The 22,741-nt window shown below is 44.6% G+C and overlaps 1 protein-coding gene across 3 annotated transcripts in view; it reads right to left on the minus strand.

Annotated features, from left to right (window-relative positions):
• Positions 1-22,741, minus strand: part of LOC126325417 (myeloid leukemia factor) — a 135,999-nt gene that overhangs the window by 83,433 nt on the left and 29,825 nt on the right. For all 3 annotated transcript variants that reach the window (XM_049995172.1, XM_049995173.1, XM_049995174.1), the window contains exon 3: positions 12,107-12,193. In XM_049995172.1, coding sequence (XP_049851129.1) covers positions 12,107-12,193 — 87 coding nt within the window. The remainder of the gene's footprint in view (positions 1-12,106; positions 12,194-22,741) is intronic.

The following is a 22,741-nucleotide window of genomic DNA, read 5'->3' on the forward strand; positions in this document are numbered from 1 at the left end:
AAAAAAAGAGGTGGTCATGGGGTTACAGACCAAGAAGACTGTAAAAGAACCCCAACTACAACCACTCTGTCCCTGCCCCAACACTAGAACCTTATACCTGGAAATAGAAACCACTTTCACTGAGGACCAGTTCAACCATCTATGGATTGCCTGATAATATTACATTTAAGGAATCAATACTATACTTAACACAAAGTTCCAAAAGAAGGGCACAGTCCAGTATGTGACATATTAACAGTGTTTCCGCAACCACATTGTGGGGGTGGGTTGTTATGTAGGAGGAAACAATGGGTGAGCTGGGTGTGACCAACATATGTTTATGTTGTTGTAGTTGTTTTCAGTCCTGAGACTGGTTTGATGCAGCTCTCCATGCTATTCTATCCTGTGCAAGCTTCTTCGTATCCCAGTACCTACTGCAACCAACATCCTTCTGAATCTGCTTACTGTAGTCATCTCTTTCTGTCCCTCTATGATTTTTACCCTCCAATGCTAAATTTGTGATCCCTTGATGCCTCAGAACATGTCCTACCAACCGATCCCTTCTTCTAGTCAAGTTGTGCCACAAACTTCTCCCCAATCCTATTCAATACCTCCTCATTAGTTACGTGATCTATCTACCTTATCTTCAGCATTCTTCTGTAGCACCACATTTCGAAAGCTTCTATTCTCTTCTTGTTCAAACTATTTATCTTCCATGATTCACTTCCATACATGGCTACACTCTCTCTAATTTTCCTGTAGGCAGTATCTGTCTTATCCCTAGTGAGATAAGCCTCCACATCCTTACATTTGTCCTCTAGCCATCCCTGCTTAGCCATTTTGCACTTCCTGTCAATCTCATTTTTGAGATGTTTGTATTCCTTTTTGCCTGCTTCATTTACTGCATTTTTATATTTTCTCCTTTCATCAATTAAATTCAATATTTCTTCTGTTACCCAAGGATTTCTAGCAGCCCTCGTCTCTTTACCCACTTTATCCTCTGCTGCCTTCACTACTTCATCCCTCAGAGCTACCCATTCTTCTTCTACTTTGTTTCTTTCCCCCATTCCTGTCAATTGTTCCCTTATGCTCACCTTGAAACTCTGTACAACCTCTTGTTCTTTCAGCTTATCCAGATACCATGTCCTTAAATTCCCACCTTCTTGTAGTTTCTTCAGTTTTAACCTACAGGTCATAACCAATAGATTGTGGTCAGAGTCCACATCTGCCCCTGGAAATGTCTTACAACTTAAAGCCTGGTTCCTAAATCTCTGTCTTACCATTATATAATCTATCTGATACCTTTTAGTATCTCCAGGGTTCTTCCACGTATACAACCTTCTTTCATGATTCTTAAACCAAGTGTTAGATATGATTAAGTTATGCTTTGTGCAAAATTCTACCAGGTGGCTTCCTCTTTCATTTCTTAGCCCCAATCCATAATCACCTACTACGTTTCCTTCTCTCCCTTTTCCTACTGACGAATTCCAGTCACCCATGACTATTAAATTTTCATCTCCCTTCACTACCTGAATAATTTCTTTTCTCTTATCATACATTTCTTCAATTTCTTCGTCATCTGCAGAGCTAGTTGGCATATAAACTTGTACTACTGTAGCAGGCATGGGTTTTGTGTCTCTCTTGGCCACAATAATGCATTCACTATGCTATTTGTAGTAACTTACCCACACTCCTATTTTTTTTATTCATTATTAAACCTACTCCTGCATTACCCCAATTTGATTTTGTATTTATAACACTGTATTCACCTGACCAAAAGTCTTGTTCCTCCTGCCACCGAACTTCACTAATTCCCACTATAACTTCAACCTATCCATTTCCGTTTTTAAATTTTCTAACCTACCTGCCCGAATAAGGGATCTGACATTCCACGCTCCTATCCATAGAACGCCAGTTTTCTTTCTCCTGATAACGACATCCTCCTGAGTAGTCCCCGCCCGGAGATCCGAATGGAGGACTATTTTACCTCCGGAATATTTTACCCAAGAGGACGCCATCTTCATTTAATCATACAGTAAAGCTGCATGTCCTCAGGAAAAATTATGGCTGTAGTTTCCCCTTGCCTTCAGCCGTTCGCAGTACCAGCATAGCAAGGCCGTTTTGGTTAATGTTACAAGGCCAGATCAGTTAATCATCCAGACTGTTGCCCCTGCAACTACTGAAAAGGCTGCTGCCCCTGTTCAGAAACCACATGTTTGTCTGGCCTCTCAACATATACCCCTCCGTTGTGGTTGCACCTACGGTACGGCCATCTGTATCGCTGAGGAACGTAAGCCTCCCCACCAATGGCAAGGTCCATGGTTCATGGGGGGAGGGGGGACGATGACCAACATATGAACGGCAAAAAACAGTTAACTACTCCTGAGAGGAGCAGTATGAAGAGTGTCAGACTGCAGTAGACTCCTTGATTGTGTAGAGTTTTACTATGATCAGTTGTGCTCCAGACGGGTTTCCAACTTTGGGCAGAGAGAGAGATTTGAGGTAGACCTGCATATTCGCAGCTGGAATCATGAAAGAAAATGGGATAAGTATCTGCTTTTCTAGCCAAACAGTCAGCCAGTTCATTCCCTGGGATGCCAACATGAGTTGGGACCCAGAGAAAGACAACTGAACAGACCACATGCACAAGGGCAGAGAGAATGTCATTGATAGCAGAGACTGAAGGGTGATGAGAGTAGCATCAGTCGATAGCCTGCAGGCTGCTCATGGAGTCTGAACAAATTAAAACACTGTGGAGAGAGGCCTGAGAAGCAAAAAAAAAAGGGGGGGACCTGTGAGTACTGGAAGCTTTGCTGTGAACACACAACATGATCCCGGCAATAAATTGTGTCTGAAGCCAGTAGAAAACGTGAAAGTACATCCCACCTTATCGACTGTCTTAGAACTATCAGTGTAAAAGATGGCGACACCCTGGAACTGAGCAAAGAATGGTACATACAAGACGCTGGTAAACCATTTGAGTGACAGAGACCTTAGGACCCTGGAACAGATCGGTCCTAATCTGTGATCTAGGCACCATACAGGGTGGTGGAGGAGGAGGAGGAGGAGGTTATTGGAGGGAAAACACAGGGTGCAGTCCAGTGAGGGGAGATTGAGATCCCGACAGAGGGATGTGAGACACATGCCAACTGACAATCCCACCCATGGGCGGGTGTTAGGAGGGAGACGTCCCTCATTGGCGAAGAGTACAAGGCACACAGGACAGTCAGTGAACAGGCAAATGATGATTGCGTAAGAAACAAGGAGTTGTCTCCATCGGATATGTAGTGGGGGAACCCCCACTTCCCTGAGGAGACTATCAACAGGACTAGTGCAGCAAAAGGCACCAATACCCAGATGAACCCCACAATGATTGACAGGGTCAAGGAGTTTTGAAGTGAAAGGAGCTGCTCAGCCATAAACCTGACTACCAATAATCTAGTCTGGACAAGACCATAGCATGGTAAACATGGAGTAGAGTGGAATGGTCTGCACCTCAAGATTGTGGGTCAGGAGGTGGAGAGCATTAAGATTCCACATACATGTTGACTTTAGGTGGCGAATGTGGGGCAGCCATGTCAGCTTGTTCAAAAAGAAGGCCCAAGAAATGGGACTGGGCTACATCAAGGAGCTGGTTGCTTAAATAAAGTTCTGGACCGGTGTACACTGAGTGTCGATGGCAAAAATGCATAACCTGTGTGTTGGAGGGAGGAAACTAAGACATAGGCAGTGGCCCACACAGAGGCCCTTCAGATGGTGCCTTGGAGCTGGCGCTCAGCAGACACTATTGAGTGGGAGCTGCACGAGATGCAAAAATCGTCAATGTACATTGATGGGGTAAACAGATGCCCAACAGAGGTCACAAGCCCATTCATGGCAATGAGGAAGAGTGTGACACTTAGCACAGAACCCTGTGCGATACCATGCTCCTGAATTTGAGGGACACTGAGTGAAGTGCCAACTCGAACCCTAAGTGCTGGTGAGATAACTCACAGATAAAAATCTGAAGAGGACCACAGAAGCCTCACTCATGGAAGGTAACTGAAATCTGATGGCACCAAGCCACGTCATACACCTTATATAGGTCAAAGACGACCGCAACAAGGTGCTGATGTGAATAAAAGCCTGTTGGATGACCGATTCTAATCCGAATAAGTGGTCAGTTGGAGATTGCTCTGCCCATAAGCCATAGTGAGAGGGACAAGTACCCAGCATAATTGACACTGACCATCCTTTTGGGCACTTTACAAAGTACCTTCATCAGGCTAGTTCAGTGGTAGCTATCTAGAGTCTAGTTTTTCCTGGGCTGGAGGACGGGGTAACTATACGTCTTGCCATTTTGACAGAAACGCATCTGGTTCTGGATGGAATCTGGGCCTGGGGCTGTGTCTTGGGAAGAGATAAGAGCCTGCACCAATTCCCATTCAGTGAAAGGTGCATTATAGGGCTCAATGTGATGTGGGATATGGGATATGGGATGAAATTGAGGGTGGGCTGTTCAACTCTGCAATTCTGCTGGAGAAAGGTAGTAGGGTAGGAAGGGGATGACTGACACCATCGTAAAGTGTGTTGCAAGGACCAATGGAACAGTGCACAGAGCTCCTTTGAAGTTTAGACCCTGGACAGTCAATTGTCTCTGGCGGCCAGCAAGCTACGGAGCTTGGACCAGACTTGTAATGAAGAGGCATATGTCCCCAGGGAGGGAACGTAGCGCTCCCAGCATTCCTTTTTACTCCACATAATAAGGTAATGAGCCTTAACACAGAGACATTTAAGAGCGATGAGGTTGGTCAGTGAAGGGCGTTGCTTAAATCTGACGCACCCGTCAATGATCCTGGACAGCGACGGATTTCTTTGGTCTACCACGGTACCGGTCGATGACGAGGGGGACCTGTGGATAGAGGGACAGCAGTACCAGCAGCATGAAGGATGATGGTAGAAATGCCTTGCATGACTTCATCAATGGAATTTGAGAGAGAGGTGTCCAAGTTCACAACAGAAGTGTATAAAGACCAACTGGCCCTGCGGGATGCCCAACGTGGGGGTCCATCTGTCTGGCGGCAGCAGAGGAAAGATAGAATCACCGGAAAGCGGTCACTGTCACAAATGTCATCATGGGATGACCAGTGTAGCGAAGCCTTGAGGGCAGGGGAGGAGACAGTGAGATCGATAGCAGAGAAAGTGCCATGAGCGGTACGGAAGTGGGCAGGGGAACATCTTTGAGGAGAGAAATCGAGGTCCATGATAAGTTGGTCAAGGATACCTCCTACCCATTGAAGTGACACTCCCCCACAATGGATAGTTGGGGAAGTCCCAAAGAAGGAGAAATGGGGCCAGGAGTTGTTGGATTAAGGTAAACAGAGCAATATAACCAAGTGGCCTACCTGGAGGAAGGTAGACATTCCAAATGGTGATTGCCAGAGTCACGTGTACTAACTACTATTACTTCCATATTGGTACGTAGGGGGATGCAGTCACTAATTACATCGGAGCGAACCAAAGTTCAGACCCAACCAGATATTACCCGGGGTTCAGCACAGTTTTGACAGAATGCCCGATAACCATGAAATGCTGGAGAGTAGTCATCATGGATGTGTGTTTCTTGAAGAAAAAGACAGAACGCAGAATAGGAGGAGACAAGATGTTGGATTTCCAGTAGGTGACCACAGTATCTGTTTCAATTCCACTGGATGATCATGTGGCAAGAGTCCAAGGTAGACATAAAGAAGCTGAGGAACAAGTAAGGTCATTTGGTCAATAGTCGTCACCGACAAGGATGGGTTGACATCCATAAATAAGGTATCTGACTCAGGTTGTAATGGGGTAGATGGCACCTCCGGGGGCACCTTGTCTTGGGATTTATGTTTCTCCTTCTCCTCCTCCTCCTCCTCCTCCTCCTCTGAGGTGGAGGGGGGCAAGGCACAGGGGGGAGTACAAGCTGCTGCAAATCAGGAACTGCAGGCAACCTGGGAGCACACAGATGGTGCACCTCATCGCTGAGTAGTCCCTGATGTGAGGTCATGGGAACTGCAGGGGAAAGGGAAGGGGAAGGGGAGAGAGGGACGGGGCTGGTGTAAAGCCGAGGGGGGGGAGGAGGAGGAGGGGGGGGAGGAGGAGGGGGGGAGGAGGAGGGGGGGAGGGGGGGGGGGAGAGGAGGAGGAGGAGGAAATTAAGTATAATAGGCAAACGTTGAAGATAGTGACACTGGATGGAGTGTGACATACTTTTGGCTAGCCTCAGCATAAGACAGGCAATTCAAGGACTTTCATTCTTGCATCTTCGTTTCTGGGCAATCCGGTGACTGAGGGGAGTGGTGGTCAGCACAAAACACACACACACACACACACACACACACACAGGTGGCGCAACACAGGGGCTTCCCTCATTGACTGGGTGGCAACAGTCATCACACAAAGGGTCTGCCGTACAGTGGGAAAACATATGCCAAAAAAGCAAGCACTGAAAGCACCACATAGGTGGAGGGATGTACTCTTTCACGTCACATCTGTAGCGCATAAGCTTTACCTTCTCTGGGTGGGTATCCCCCTCAAAAGCCAGAATGAAGGCGCCAGTATCAGTGCAGTGTTGTCTTCACGACCCTTCTGCACATATCTAACAAAATAAATGCAATGCTGCGCCAGATTAGCCTGGAGTTCATCAGTTTGCAGGGTGAGGTCCCTATGAAAAGTAATTCCCTGGATCACACTCAGAGATTGGTGTGGAGTGATAGACACCAGGAAGTTGCCAAGACAACCAGAGGCACGAAGAGCTGCAGATTGGGTGGCTGAAGCAGCTTTGATAAACAGGGAGCCCAACTGCATCTTACTAAGACTCCACTTCACCAAACTTGTCCTTAATATTTTTTATGAAAAACAATGGCTTTGTGGCAGTGAATGTTTCCCCATCCATTTGAGTACAGACAAAGTAACAGTGAAAAGATTTCAGCCCAAGACAGCGAGCCTGCCGTCCTCCCACAGTGTAGCCAGGGAAAGGAAGGTTGCCAGGTCATATGAAGCAGCATTCGGTCATCCTTCACCATTCTAAGCAACAGCCGTTTGATAAAGGCCAGATTTATGCATCTTGATATGCTTCATGTGCCAAGCATCCGCACTGATACCACCTACTCCGACCAGGGGCTCTTTCCCACAGGCGCCACCCAGCCACAGCAAGGGCTCCCTGGCACGGCAGTAGTTGCTGGGAGTTCCAATGCTCCATGAAGATAAACAACCACTCCTTGGCATCTATGGGGAGCAAACAACTCCAGTATCAGTAGGGTGATCCCTGTGTTGTCAGGGGTCTCAGTCATATGGGTACATAACAGCCCTACCACACAGACTGGCTACAAGTGCTGGTGACCTAGCAGAGTGGAAGGTGGCTACAGTGGGGATGGGAGAGGGAAAGGAAGAGGAGGGAGAAGAATACACACCGTAGATGCTAGGGAGGGATTTCTTACTCATATAGCTCACACTAAAGAGGAAATTTTGAAGTGGAGGTTAAACCTTAAGTGGGGACCTAAACACCAAAAAGGATGAAAAAACAGGCAAAAGGAACAAAACTGCAACCAATACAGGAAACCAGTTGGATAGCCAGGTCGACATAAATCAGAACTCAAACAGGTGAAGGAGGTGACAGCTGGGAAGGAGTGAGGATAGGGAGGGAGGGCAGGGTGAAGGAAAAAAAAAAAGCCTGGGAAAGAAGACTTGGCTGCAATAGCTTGGGGCACAGTCTGCTCCACGCATGAACTCACGAGAGTACCATGGGCCCCCTGGGGCCTCCAGCTGGGAGATGGGAACCATTGTCCCTGTTAGTCAGCAAGCAACCTATCCCAAAGTAGGTGTGGAGGAAGCAGTCAAAGCGGAAAACTCAACCCTTGGGGAGAGTGGGGGCAGGGATGGTTGTGCAGCCCTGAGGGCCCACTGCAGAAGGTGAAATTGGGCAAGAGCACAATTGCCAAAGGGGGCAACGTCGTCTTAGCTGTAGCACGTATGTTACAGTGTACACACTGGGTGCAACCTTTCGTACTACTTTTTGACCTCTTGATAAGTAAATTTGGCCATAGTCTTGTAATCTCACTCTTGCAAATGCTGAGCTTGGTGAGCAGAGAGAATGATGCTTTCCACAGCTGACACAGATAGAGTGAGGGGTAGAAGGAGTATTTGCATGCAACACTGATCCACAATATCTATATGTGGGGCTAGCACTGCAATGCAAAAACATGCGCAAATTTCAGGCACTTTGAGGGAGAGGGGGGGGGGCGCACACAGTTTCACATTGAATTAGTATACCATCACCTTAACCTTTTCAGGCAGTGAATCAACCTCAAACGCCAAGATGAAGACACTGGTATTGACTGTATTGTCTTCTGACCCATTATGTACATGACATTGCTCCAATTTGATGCACAGCTCATCAGATTGTAAGAGCAGATCTCTGTGGAAATGATGCCTTGAACCATATTAATACTTACACTTAGTGACTGTCACCAGTATGCCACCTGTCTTGTTACAAGCGAGTGGTGCCCGTGACTGGGCAGGGGGATGCCGTTTTGATAAAAAAAGGCCTCGCTCTTCATTATGGAGATGGCAGCTGCTTCCCCAAATTTAAAACAAAAGTTCTCCACAAAGAATAAGGGCTTTGTGGCCTAGAAGGAATTCCCATTACTCCATGTGCAAAGTAAGTACTGGGGTGGGGGAGTATTTTTTTGCTTTCCACTTGGCCCTACGTTCCTCAAACAGAGTAGCCAAGGAAGGGAACATTTTAGAGTCACATCTCTGCATTAGAAGACAACTGTCCTTTCATAGAGATTGCTGGGGCCATAGGGCTACCAGCAGCAGATAACTTCATCCCCTTCATTTGGAACTAATCTACCATGGTACAGCCCACTCCAAATTACGGCTCTCCTCATGGGTGCCACCCAGCCTCAGCAGACCAATAATCCACTGCTGAGAGTCCATGTGTCCAAGTCACAAAGAGCACATACTCCTTGACACACATGAGGAATTTTCAGCTAAAGCAATAACAGTTTTGGGTATATTACCTTATTAAAGTGGAGCGTGAAGAGATGAAGAGGCACATAAGTGGAGCATACACCATATTGGCCGACCTTCACCACACGATCTGCACTTCTAGAGGATTTTGAAAATTGGTGGCAGGTTGAACCCAACAATGGGGACAATGTTTTTATTTAATGAAATGATTTAGAGAATGCTGGAAGTGGAAACTCTAGTCCCAATCATAAACCAGGTCTAAGGAGGTTCTGCATCAAGAAAACCAACCAATGGAGAGGCAGTGGGGCCAAAGGTATACTGAAACTGCAAGCTTGCAAGACAGTAAAGAAGTAACGCTGCAAATTATGGGGTCCCGTGATAGCCAACACATACTCACAAAAGAATTTTTAGTCGCCTGGGTGATGGGGGAGGATGAAGGGGGGCTGGGGGAGGATGAAGGGGGGCGGGGGCAGGATGAAGGGGGGCGGGGGCAGGATGAAGGGGGGCGGGGGCAGGATGAAGGGGGGCGGGGGCAGGATGAAGGGGGGCGGGGGCAGGATGAAGGGGGGCGGGGGCAGGATGAGGGGGGCGGGGGGAGGATGAGGGGGGCGGGGGGAGGATGAAGGGGGCGGGGGGAGGATGAAGGGGGCGGGGGGAGGATGAAGGGGGCGGGGGGAGGATGAAGGGGGCGGGGGGAGGATGAAGGGGGCGGGGGGAGGATGAAGGGGGCGGGGGGAGGATGAAGGGGGCGGGGGGAGGATGAAGGGGGCGGGGGGAGGATGAAGGGGGCGGGGGGAGGATGAAGGGGGCGGGGGGAGGATGAAGGGGGCGGGGGGAGGATGAAGGGGGCGGGGGGAGGATGAAGGGGGCGGGGGGAGGATGAAGGGGGCGGGGGGAGGATGAAGGGGGCGGGGGGAGGATGAAGGGGGCGGGGGGAGGATGAAGGGGGCGGGGGGAGGATGAAGGGGGCGGGGGGAGGATGAAGGGGGCGGGGGGAGGATGAAGGGGGCGGGGGGAGGATGAAGGGGGCGGGGGGAGGATGAAGGGGGCGGGGGGAGGATGAAGGGGGCGGGGGGAGGATGAAGGGGGCGGGGGGAGGATGAAGGGGGCGGGGGGAGGATGAAGGGGGCGGGGGGAGGATGAAGGGGGCGGGGGGAGGATGAAGGGGGCGGGGGGAGGATGAAGGGGGCGGGGGGAGGATGAAGGGGGCGGGGGGAGGATGAAGGGGGCGGGGGGAGGATGAAGGGGGCGGGGGGAGGATGAAGGGGGCGGGGGGAGGATGAAGGGGGCGGGGGGAGGATGAAGGGGGCGGGGGGAGGATGAAGGGGGCGGGGGGAGGATGAAGGGGGCGGGGGGAGGATGAGGAGGCAGTCATATGAAACTATGAAGTACACGAAAGGGGAAAAAAAGAGCAAGATTTAATATCTGTAAATAAAGTACAGGAAAGGCAACTACTGACTTCCAGCTGACTGATGTGGGGCACACAGAAACACTCAACAGAACACAGTATTTGCAAAACACACACACACACACACACACACACACACACACACACACACACACCAAGACTGATAGGACAGTTATCAATTACTGGATACAAAGCAGGAGACGAAGGGAAGATAGAAATCAAGAGGATTGGAAAATGAGGGTGGAAGGAGAAGGCAGTGAATGAGTTGGACAGGGAAGGAATGGTGAGGACAAAAGAGAGACAAGGGACATGGTAAATGGAGACAGTGGGAAACAGGTTAGTAGAGTTTTAGGAAAGTATAATTGCTTGAGTGCAGGATATGCTGTAAAGAGAATTCCCACCTGTGTAGTTCAGAGAAACTAGTGCTGGAATGGCATATGCATAACGGCTGATGTGGTGACACAGCTGATGGAGTCATTTGTGCTGCAGTGACTATGTTCGGTCAAGTTGGATGGTCAAGTTTGGGATTTGCCACCGTTTGGCAGTGGCCTCTCAAGTGAGAGATGGATGTAGAAGCAATTGCCAGCCCTTTTTTTTGTGGGGAAGGGAGAGAAGAGATTCTGGTATTTACCGGAAACAAACTGAGGAAACCTTAATAACCAGACAGTTTTAAATCCTGGCCGTCCTGAACATTAATCCAGTTGCCATCTTGCTCCGTTATTTAAGTTGTGATTTTGACAAATCTGAGACTATAATAGGCTTTTTGGTGATCCAGGACATTCTAGTTTTCGCGGCTGCAGTGCTGATTTGTTCAGAATTTCAGCCTTGAACAATATCAAATAGATAAAATGAGGACCACCACCACTCATTCCCCACTTATATACATGATATAGTGACCCTACACACAAAACTGTTTACAATCAGTTGTTCATGTAGGCATCTGTGATGAGACACAAAATGAATGTCTCTTAACTGGAAGGACAAGCCTGAGCAATTGTGGTTGTCGGGGTTGGGGGAGGGGAGGGGGCAGCACAGATGGTACAATATCCCTTATTTCATGGTACTATAATAGTGAAGTTCTGCCATCCAAGCCCCATGTGGTTAAGGGAATATTTAACAAAGTAGTTCACATAAGTAATGGTTTTGTTGGCGACAGAGTAATATTTTTTTACTGGATTAGCAGAACAGGATACTGCATATAAAGATTCTGTTAAGGTTGTAAGCATATTTGGTGACACAAATGTAAAGTAGTAGGGGAGGGGCTGTGCAGTTATAATGACAAACACTGCTAGTGATTGTTACATTTGGAGACCGTATGGTGGCCATTCATTTTTGGGTCAACACTTAATCATGTCCAGGATAATCAGTCAAATCACCTGATTAAGGCCATGTAAATACTATGCCAAAGAATGGAGTGCCAACCTGATTGAATTGATAAAATTCTAAATTACCACACTACAAAAGCCTCAGAAATACAATTTTTTACTGCTGCTATATGATTTCCAAGACAAACACATTTCATCTGTTGCTTTAAAGAAAATTTGTCTAGACAAGTTTCTAAAATTTGTACCTCCAGATGTTGCAGAAATATAATGTAAATTTCCTGTACATTAGTGTGCCACATTCCTTAAATATAGTTCACTTATTTGTAAAATAAATTGAATTCCCATGTTGCAAGTCAAATATTACAATCAGCATAAGAACGAGTAGTTGTTATCAAGGCAGTAAATACCTGCGGCTTTCCATCTGGTCCACTGCTCATTGTCATGACTGTACTGCTGCTGAATGAATGACAGTTCGGATTGTTGGCCATGTGCTCCTATATAAAGAGAATTCATAATTTATTAAGCTGAAATCTCACATACAGAGGTGTGTGTGATTATAGATGCTAACATTACTCCAGCCTTGTCCATATCTAACTACTTTCACTTTTTTTAATGCACCAAATGTTAGTGAAAATTATGATAATATTAGTACACTTGAAGAAACAGGCGGAATATAATTCAAGTTGGCAATAAGAAAAATTATTTTCATAAGCTTATTACAGAAGAAGGGTAAATGTTTATTTTTAACAAAATGACCATTGTTAAAAGAAATTACAGACACCACAGTAATGTGACTCAACTTTAAATAGACTGTTCCCGGTAACCTGCCTTCTTAACATATTTAGTGATGCAGCACAATACAGATTTTGTAACAAATTATGGTCAAGATGGCCATTATTTGACCACTTATCAATTTTAAAACTGGTTAACAGATTTAGGTACACCACTACCAATGACACTATTTTATTATCTTGCTCACAAACTATTTTAATATTGCAACATGTTTCTAGGTATAACATCAGACAAAAAATGGGCTATTAAATACTTCATGCAAGGAAACAAATGAACTGATTAACACTTGTCTCTGTAATACTCATTTTTATAAACAGTATTGCAAAGAGAGTGATGGAAATGACAATCATGTAGTAACACAACCAACGTTTGTGTTATGTTCCCACTTTCCCAAAACTGAACTGCAGGTGCTGTGCAATGGCTATAAAAATGATACTGGTTACTTTCACACTAAAGACATCCACTCTACAATTTGGAATTGACCTTATATACTAAACAAAACATCAGCATTCACAGTGTCTGAAACCGATGCAAAGTCCATTTTAAGCCAAGTGCTGCACTAGGGTTGTCTTAAGTTTCCCAAAGTGAAATTCCCTAATTTTCAGACAAGTTTTGGCATTTTTTCCCTAGCAAATTTTGAGATTTCAAGGGTAAATAAAGATGTAATTGGACAAAAAAGATTGTAAGGACTTCTGTACTTCTAAACAAGTGAGTGAAAATCTGAAGTAGTAACATAACATCTTTTGTAATAACTGTTTTTAGATGGAGAGAGCAAGCCTGATGGTTGGGTGTTTCATTAAGACCAAAAATGTTATTTTATTTCAATAAAACTAAACATGTTTGGTGACAAAAATTTGCATTTCGTTGGAGTCGCTAGACTGATTTAAAATACTTTCACTGATTCCATAAATAACCTCAGAAAAAAGTAGGCCCCTTGAAAGATGACTGGGCACAATCGTGTAAACCAACAATATAGGTGACCGCCAATAAAATGTTGGTTGTTCTATGTTTGTTATTACCCATTGTGTACATCTATTATTTCACAGGTATTGCACATTTTCTTCTTTCAAGAAATACAAGAATACATAGCGTACGAACTGCCACCGAATGCCACAATTTTTTTTTTCTTCTTACAGTCTATACTTTCTGATATATAAACTACTCATGAAGTGCCAAAATGTACTAGAGTATATTAAATGTGTCTAAAATTCTGTACTGTACAATGTACTTGCAGTGAGACAGTCGCAATTCCTTACATTCATCACACCAAGTCCTGGTTCCATGGATAAACTATGTGAATATCCTTCGCATTATGTCAGATAAACAGACCTGGCCCGCAGGCCAGATCCAACAGGCAGGGCCTGCATATTAATGGGAAATGATGAGCTTCAGATAGGAAGGCCCAATCCATTAGAGACACCCCACAGAAATGGCCTACAGTTTTGGCCAATCTCTGAAGTTCATTCATGTGGCCAACTAGTCATGTGTCACAGACACTATGTTGCTGAAATGAAGCCTCAATGATCAATCCATGCAACAGATAACCTGCACCAATACTCTGAGAATCAATACTAATGAGGATAGATAGCAACTCATGGTAAATATGATCCCTGAGCCACAGACAGGCACATATAAAGAACAAACACACTCTCACAACTAAATTTTTGCCCATAGCCTTTGTCAGAAAACGAAAGTGCACGTGCACACACACAATCACTCAGACAACTCATGCACATGTGACCTCTGTTTCCGGCCATTGGGTCAACAGTCTGAGAATCAGATCCAAACAAACCACTCCTCACGCCTCCCTGCCTCTCATCGGCCGCTGTCAGGCTATTGACAAGAAGAGGTGGCAGCACTGATTGACAGCTGAAGGGAATGGTAGAAAGTGGAGAAGCAGTAAGAATGAGGGAGTAGGGAAGTGGCGCATGAACTCAGCTGCACCCAGTCAGTGATGATGCATGACATCAGTAAACATATCATTTCATCTACTGAGACAAGAGATTTTTTTCAGTTTTTTCACTGATATTTCCCAATTTCCTTAACACATTTGAGATTCCCAATTTCCAGAATTTGTGGCAACCTTGTACACATTCAGTCAAACTGTAGAGACTCAATGAGATGCATTCACATGCCACATTTTTATGTTCAACTTTTCAAACTTGACTGACACTGTCTACAGTGAAACGAAGCCACCAACACTAAGTTTCCCATTTTTGGGGGGAATCATACATTCTACTGACCACCATTTACAAATTGTAAACGTATTGTGAAACATTTTACAGTCTATCTCTTCAATGACAGCTGGCAAAAGGTCATATGTGCCCATGTCAGAACCTTCAAACACTAAGACAAAAAGGGGTTAAAAGCCACTACACATTAAGCCCAATAGATGGGAAAAAAGACAGCTAAAAACAAGGACTTCCACTCTGAGAAAGGTCTACAAAATACGCTGTAGTCACAACGGAGGTTCTGAACTAAAGATTAAGTGTTCTTTGCCATACAGTTACAATGAATGAAAAAAAAATTCAGTTGACAGGAGAACATCATCCCGTCTACAGGGCTGGAAGGAAGTACACCGCACATGCATGCTCAAAGGAGCTTATTGTCAGTCATTTCCGGTCATCCATCCTCCCACTGACGCATTACTCCTGAACTCAGAGGCAAGTGTGTGCAGGGGGATGGCACACTGAAACACTTGCAGACTGAGACATGCCTCCTTGGTTGCGAGATCTGCTCTTTCGTTCTCAGCAATGCCGACGTGCCCTGGAACCGAGCAGAAAGCCACCTCCTTCCCCAGTCATTTTAGTTGGAGGGATTGGACTATTTTACCAGAGGGATACAAACATTGCAATGAGTGAGTCAGAACAGACAAGAAATTTAGGATGGGAAGAACGTCTCATCTGCTCCAGTGAGCAGATCACAGAAAATTCTGCATAAAAGACAGTAAACGCTTGAGGCAGTCTGACCTTGAGGATACGATCCGGAAAAACAACAGAGCAACTAACAGAATCCCCGTTTCGACCCATCCATAATAACTGCTACATAGTTGTGGTGCTCAGATAAAATAGCAGAAAATGTTGAATTAAATACGATGGCAAGAGTGCAATCTTGCTTTTACAGCACCAAATTTAAAATCAATAAAATCAAATTTAAAATCCAGTAACCAGGGTGGCAGGCTTAAGACCATGGATTTGGGGCTGTATGGGCTCCACACCGGGGTACTCCAGCACACTTTGCACACAGATCCCAAGCGGCATTGTGGCTCGGGGATGGTGGGGAAAAAAAAGAAAAAAAGGACTGTCGAGAGGCGGATCAGCAAGAACATGTTCAGCAGGTGAGCTTGGAGCTGCAACGAACTTACAAGCGTGGTGCGCCAGCAAGAGCTGCCGCCAGATGGTAAATGGCGGTTCCCCCGCCTCAGCACAGTGACTGGATATAGGACTGGTCTGATAAGCACGCATGGCCAGTTGAATCCCCGTATGGTGGACAGCGTGAAGGATCTACGGATAAGAGGGCCTCACTAACCCATACACCATGCACCCATAGTCCAGCTGCGAACGCACAAAAGTGCAATAAAACTGGAGGAGACGCGCCCTGTCTGCTCATGACCTGTGGCTGAGGTACTTGAGGACTTGCAGTGCCTTCAGAGTTCTGGCTTTCAAGGTTTCGCAGGTGTGGCAACCATGACAATCTGGAGTCAAAAATGAGTCCCAGAAGCTGCACTGTATCTCTAAAATGTAGGATAGTGTCCCCCATATGCAAGGCAGGCAGAGAGAGAGAGAGAGAGAGAGAGAGAGAGAGAGAGAGAGAGAGAGAGAGAGAGAGAGTGTGTGTTTTTGCAGCCCACTCCTAACTGCCACATTGTAAGTTGCAACTGACGCCTCGCTGATGCAACACTGGGGGAGGAACAGAAAACAGCAAAGAGCAAAATCATCCACAAACAGGAGCACTGTACTGGACTACTTACCATAGATGTTATACTGTTTATGACTATGGCAAAGAGGGTAACACTTAAAACACTGCCCTTTGGGACATCGTTCCCCTGCTCAAATCAATCTGACAGTGTGTCACCAACTCAGGTCTGAAAAAAAAAAAAAAAAAAAAACGGGGAGGCAGGAAAGACTGAATGAAAATGGGGAGATGGCCACAGAAACCCCACTTGTGCAGTTGCACGAGTATATAGTTTCTCCAAGTAGTATTGTATGCCTTACTTATATTGAAGAAAGTGGCAATACAGAGATGCTTATGGAGCAAAGCCTGTTGAATAGCTGCCTCTAGGAGGGTCAGGTTGTCGACTGTGGACAGAAATTTTCATAATCCACACTGGGAGCGGCTAAGGATGTGCCTGGCCTCCAACAGCCAGACCAGGCGATGGTTAACTATCCAATCCAGGATCTTTGCTATACAGCTCATCGAAGCGATACTCCCATAACTACTTGGACACGTGTGGTACTTTCCTGGTTTAAGTAAAGTGATCAGAATTGCCTCCCTCCACGAGTTGGGAAAGTTGCCTATCTGCCACATTAGATTTAAACATTCAAGGAGGATTTTCTGGGACACCGCTGGAAAATGTCTAAGCATGGAGTACCAGATGTGGTCATTACTGGGTGCAGTGCCAGCAGTCTCAGCCAGTGCCGATTCGAGATCCCACATGGAGAAAGGATAGTTATAGGCCTCAGAACCATTGAACCTGAAGTCCAACTTTTCCCCCTCTCTAGAGTTGCACAGTAGCAATGAAACACAGGATCCTTGCTTGCATTGACAGTAGTTAGGACAAAATGCTCGGCCACACAGGGTGATTCCCAGAGCAGTTAAACACTGGAGGACAGCAGCAACTAACTCCCTCATGGGTAGCTTTACCACATTTCCCATAAGTGACTTCCCCTCTACAGCTGAGAGTACTGTGCACAAAGTGCTGGCATTTAAAACACAGCATTGGATTGAGGTAATAAGGCCGTACACTGAAACGTAGGAAACCCACCTTCAAATGCTCTGGTAGTTTGGTGCTGTTAAATTAATGATAAACAAATGACTTCAAGAGAGCACCATCAACCCATTTCTTAACGTGTTGCACGTCGACAATGCCTGCCTGGGACCATTCAACTTTCAGTTATTCTTGGGAAATGTCAATCAGATCCCTTCAAGTCACAACACCTTTGTTGTAAGTTCAAGGTGTTGTGCAATTCAGTTTCTAGCACGAACTCCCAAAGGCATTATGCTTTCTGAAGATTCTTGACTTGTTAGAAGCTAGATGTTGCAACCAACAGGGTCCAATTTCGCACGTGCTTAAAAGATTTTAAGGTGCCAGCCTTTCTGTATGTAAAATGGCAAAACTTTGTCAAAACTCCCCTCTTTTCTTTTAACAATAAGAAACATTCTGTGAAGCAGCATGCATTCTGTTACTACTGATTGTATCAGGATGACAGGCTACACGAGTCCTATTGTTGGACTGTGTTAGTACCTTCCAGCAGCCCACCCTTTCTGCTGAGAGGGGTAAAGAGAATTTCGGAGGGCCCATTTCGATACCACGAGCAGTTAGGGAAATAAAGGTCCACTCACAGAGCCCTGCGTGCCTGAGTAAGTCTAGTACAACTGAGGTGCGACAGGTTCCCAGAGGTTGCCCACTAAGCACTGTTCCACCACAACAGCCACACATCTCATCAGCACACAACACACCTTGAGATTGAGGTTTTTTTTATACAGGTTTATTCCATCCTCACAATCTGGGCTGTATGGTGGTCACTGAAGCATGCCCAGAGCTTACAGTTGCAGAGAATTGGTAGCACTTACCAGTCCCCCGCTAGGGAACCCCTGGGTCACCAAGCCCATACTCAGCAAACAAATGCTGACTCCCTGAGGGCTGGGGTCTCATGGTAGCCAACCAAATACCTCAGAGTTTGGTGCTTGCAAGCCTCAATGATATTGCATTTGTGATTCTGTTGCCATCAAGTTTTCACATTTCACACATATCAGAAATACAACTACTTCATTGAAGCAACAACAGGGTATATGATGATATTTTTGGTCTGACTGGTATGCCGTCTGAATATTGAGAAGAATAGTTAGTAAATATAGACCTACATTGATTCCCTGAGCATGTCTCATACCTATCACAAAGATGTCTCCATTGCTCCCATTTGAAGCAGATACCTATTACAGGTCTGCAGAAACATGCATACATTTAATGGTGTTAAATTAACAGTACTATCACATTCTACTTAACTAAAACAAATGTTATCAGACATACAATCTTCTCAAATGGGCCCCTTTCAGTGTTAACTATTCTACAAGTGTGGAAATGATGCAGTACTTTAGGTGTGTATCATCATGAGGAAGTGACATCAAACAAGGTGTGAAGTTCATCCTTAATGCAATGATGGGAGCTTTATTTGCCATAAACTAACACTGTCCTCAATCCAATGGTTGGTTTGAATGATATAGTGCTTTACTACATATAGTCATACAGGAGTTATACTCTAATTAAAATTACTTTGTGGCCATCAGATTGCAGTGACAGGATTTGGGAGGAGGGGGGTGTCAGTGTGTAGCCAGTTACACATCACATGATGCTGCACGTACCTCCAGAACAGGCAATACAGCAGCATGTAGCCCACAAGAAAGAACTATGATTAGGTGGTGGCTAACCCCTACCACCTGACTCGCTCAAATGTCAATTAGGAAACAATTTTAATGTTACTATACTATGTGCTTGCTTTCCTCCAACCTTTAAACTGACTGACTTATGTAAACTATAGTTTAATGTGCTCTTGCCCCATCAATTATGGAACCTGCAGTTTACAGTGGACTCAACAACACTGCAACTTGCCACTTTTAACATAAGTTATTGTCAGAGGTGAAACAAGCGATACTTTGCAGGAAAAGTTGGGTATGCGGTCACCTGAGTGTTTGCAAGATCTGAAGCAGCTTATCCGAAAGACTAATACTGTTTTTAATCTTGTTCGTTGGCCAATCAACCACTTAACTACGTAGTTTTCTTCTTCCATAATTTGAATTCCACAAATGAATTTCCAGCACCATATTTATTTCTTAGGTACGTCATTTAGCAATATGAAGTTTACCTGTTTACATACACTGACGCGTGTTGTGTTTATTTTACATTCCGTAAGGTATTATATTGGCAATATAATTTTGCTGTGACCTCACTCTTTATGTATACATAGAACAGTTTATGATGTACCAACATGACCATTTTGCTCTAACAGATTTCACAACAGCAATGAAAGTGCATTACTCAGCAAGGCGAAGTGGAAACTGACTCACCAGTGGCAGCACTGCCCTGTTCACACCCAAGAAATAGATATAGGGAAGTAGTAGTTGCATACATTCCAGTACTCTTACACATAGAGAACTGTCACACACCACAGATCTATCTATATTTACTTGCAATTTCAAAATTCAAATGTGATGTTCACTGTCATGTTTACATGCTAGGACAATATATTTTTGCTTGTCCAGTTTAATATTACTTGTCTAACAGAAACTGATTATGTAATCTGTTGTTCAGATTCAGTCAACTCTGATGGGAAATGAGTGCAATTTCTTTTTTTTTTTAACTTAAGAGAGAAGAGTTTTAAAAATCTTATCTATACAAGACTGTGTTGATACTCCCATTAGATCATGCATGTTACAGGAAAAAATTTAAAGTGATCACTGGTTGAACATTAGTGTAAGCAAATATTTTAGACACTTTCATTGGCAAGAAATATTTGTAACTGGTACAGAGACTGAATAATCGACAAAAAATAATTTCGCATGGTGCCCTAGAGCCTTAAAATGAATAATAATGTGCAGGCTGGCAGCATAATGTAAATCCTCAGGAGCTCAAGTTTTTGTTTCTAAATCTCTAAGTGATCTCTATCACTAAAAACAAAGATTCCAAGACTTACCAAGCGGGAAAGCGCCGGCAGACAGGCACATGAACAAAACACACAAACACACACACAGAATTCGAGCTTTCGCAACTGGCAGTTGCTTCGTCAGGAAGGAAGGAAGGAAGGAGAGGGAAAAATGAAAGGGTGTGGGTTTTAAGGGAGAGGGTAAGGAGTCATTCCAATCCCGGGAGCGGAAAGACTTCCCTTAGGGGAAAAAAAGGACAGGTGTACACTCGCACACACACACACACACATATCCATCCGCACATACACAGACACAAGCAGACATATTTAAAGGCCTTTAAATATGTCTGCTTGTGTCTGTGTATGTGCGGATGGATATGTGTGTGTGTGTGTGTGTGTGTGTGTGTGTGTGTGTGTGTGTGTGTGTGTGTGTGTGTGTGTGTGTGTGTGTGTGCGCGAGTGTACACCTGTCCTTTTTTTCCCCTAAGGGAAGTCTTTCCGCTCCCGGGATTGGAATGACTCCTTACCCTCTCCCTTAAAACCCACACCCTTTCATTTTTCCCTCTCCTTCCTTCCTTCCTGACGAAGCAACTGCCAGTTGCGAAAGCTCGAATTCTGTGTGTGTGTTTGTGTGTTTTGTTCATGTGCCTGTCTGCCGGCGCTTTCCCGCTTGATCTCTATCACTAGTTTTATTCAACTAAATTTATTCTATTTCTGAACCTTTGCTGCATCATTTTAATCATTGTTTAACTTTTCAAACTTTTGTCACTAGCAAATAATGATAGAGTGCATGTCAAAAAGAGAAATTTGGTATCATTTACAAATTAGCCTACTATGAAGGAGAATACAATTGTTGCCAATTATTTGTCTGGTCAATTCAGAAAATATTTTGTCAGGAGGATAAAATATGAGTATCCTTATATAAAGGAAACACATCATGAGCAGAACAAACTTTTTCCATCACTCTACACAAAATTACTTCATACAAATAATCAGCAGTTTAAAACATGAGCAGAAACCTCTTAGCTGCTGTTTTGTAGCAATCTGCTACAGAGTTTTTAACAGCCAATGGGTGCCTGCACCTAGTTGAAATTTCATCATTTGGAGATGGCAGTCACTTGCTTTACAGGTGGCTGTATGCACATGTGTGATACATTGCTGCCTGATAATCCATTTATCCATATTGTTAATGGAATTCTCGTTGCGAACATCTTGCTTCTCCTGTGGCATAGAAACTTCAATTCCACTCTGTTCGCCTTTGTACCCTCCCTCCTGTAATTTGCAAACCACACTCTAGCTCTAATTTAACTTTTAACATGTTTACTGCACATTCTGCAGCCTTTTCCACTATCACAATCAATCCCTTCTCCTCCTCTTTGTCAACAATGTTAACTGCAAGATGTCGCACCTGTCCACAAAGACATTTTCTGTGCTCAATTTTCATTAGTACTTTAGCCGCAGTGTGGTCCTTACGAAGTCATGGGACTAATTGAGTCCACATAACTGCAAGTTATCACTTCACCCTGATAAGTAGACCGCATTCATTAGACAAATATGTTGTTCACAAGCATGGAACTTCTGTCATACCATCATCAAACATCTGCAATAACACCTCAGCACATTAAGGAAGCTGCCTGAATGTAGTTTATCTGAGCCCAAAACAATTCATGCTATGTCTTTAGAATGTTTAAAAGATCAGAAGCCAACTGCCTTTTATTAAATGTAAGTAACATGGAAAAATGCTGGTCAAGCCCGTATGTAATTTCTTCCTTCCTTTGAGTAAATTAAATTTTCAAAACATTTTACAGGGTTAGTGACTAATGTACCTAGCCCCAGCCTCTGACCTAAAGTTTCAGGATTACCTACAAGAATAAGTTGGCCTTTACCTCATTCATCTCAACAATATGATTGTGTCACTTTTCAATATCTCATCATGAATCTTACTTCTTAGACACTGCTGCAAACACATCACAAGTTGGAAAGTAATTTCAGTTCTCGTGCTGACGATAGATGGGAAGAAAAAGTAACATACTGTACACAAATATGAAACTAGAGCCAGCACAAATCCTATGCAAAATATGAGCCGTTTCTATGGAAAATTTTTAGAGTGACCATGCTAAGAGATAGCAGTAGATCTACACCATAATTTGCCTGCACCTGCCACTGAGACAACTGCAGAAATCTGCGACTTGCAATTAAGGACTTATTAGCCGGTATACTTAATGTTTCCATGAACAGTTATGTAAGATATGGTGACTGATTAGGTTATGAGAAGTCTATGTGATAAGTGCTCATTTTTTGTGATGTCCGAAAAGTCTAAAAAGGATCGTCTTTCACATTTGTAATAGGAAATGCTTAAGAGGGTGTAAGTTTTTTTATCTCACTGTTCGA

The sequence above is a fragment of the Schistocerca gregaria genome, chromosome 2 (assembly GCF_023897955.1).
Source record: "Schistocerca gregaria isolate iqSchGreg1 chromosome 2, iqSchGreg1.2, whole genome shotgun sequence".
NCBI classification, from domain to species: Eukaryota; Metazoa; Arthropoda; class Insecta; order Orthoptera; family Acrididae; genus Schistocerca; species Schistocerca gregaria.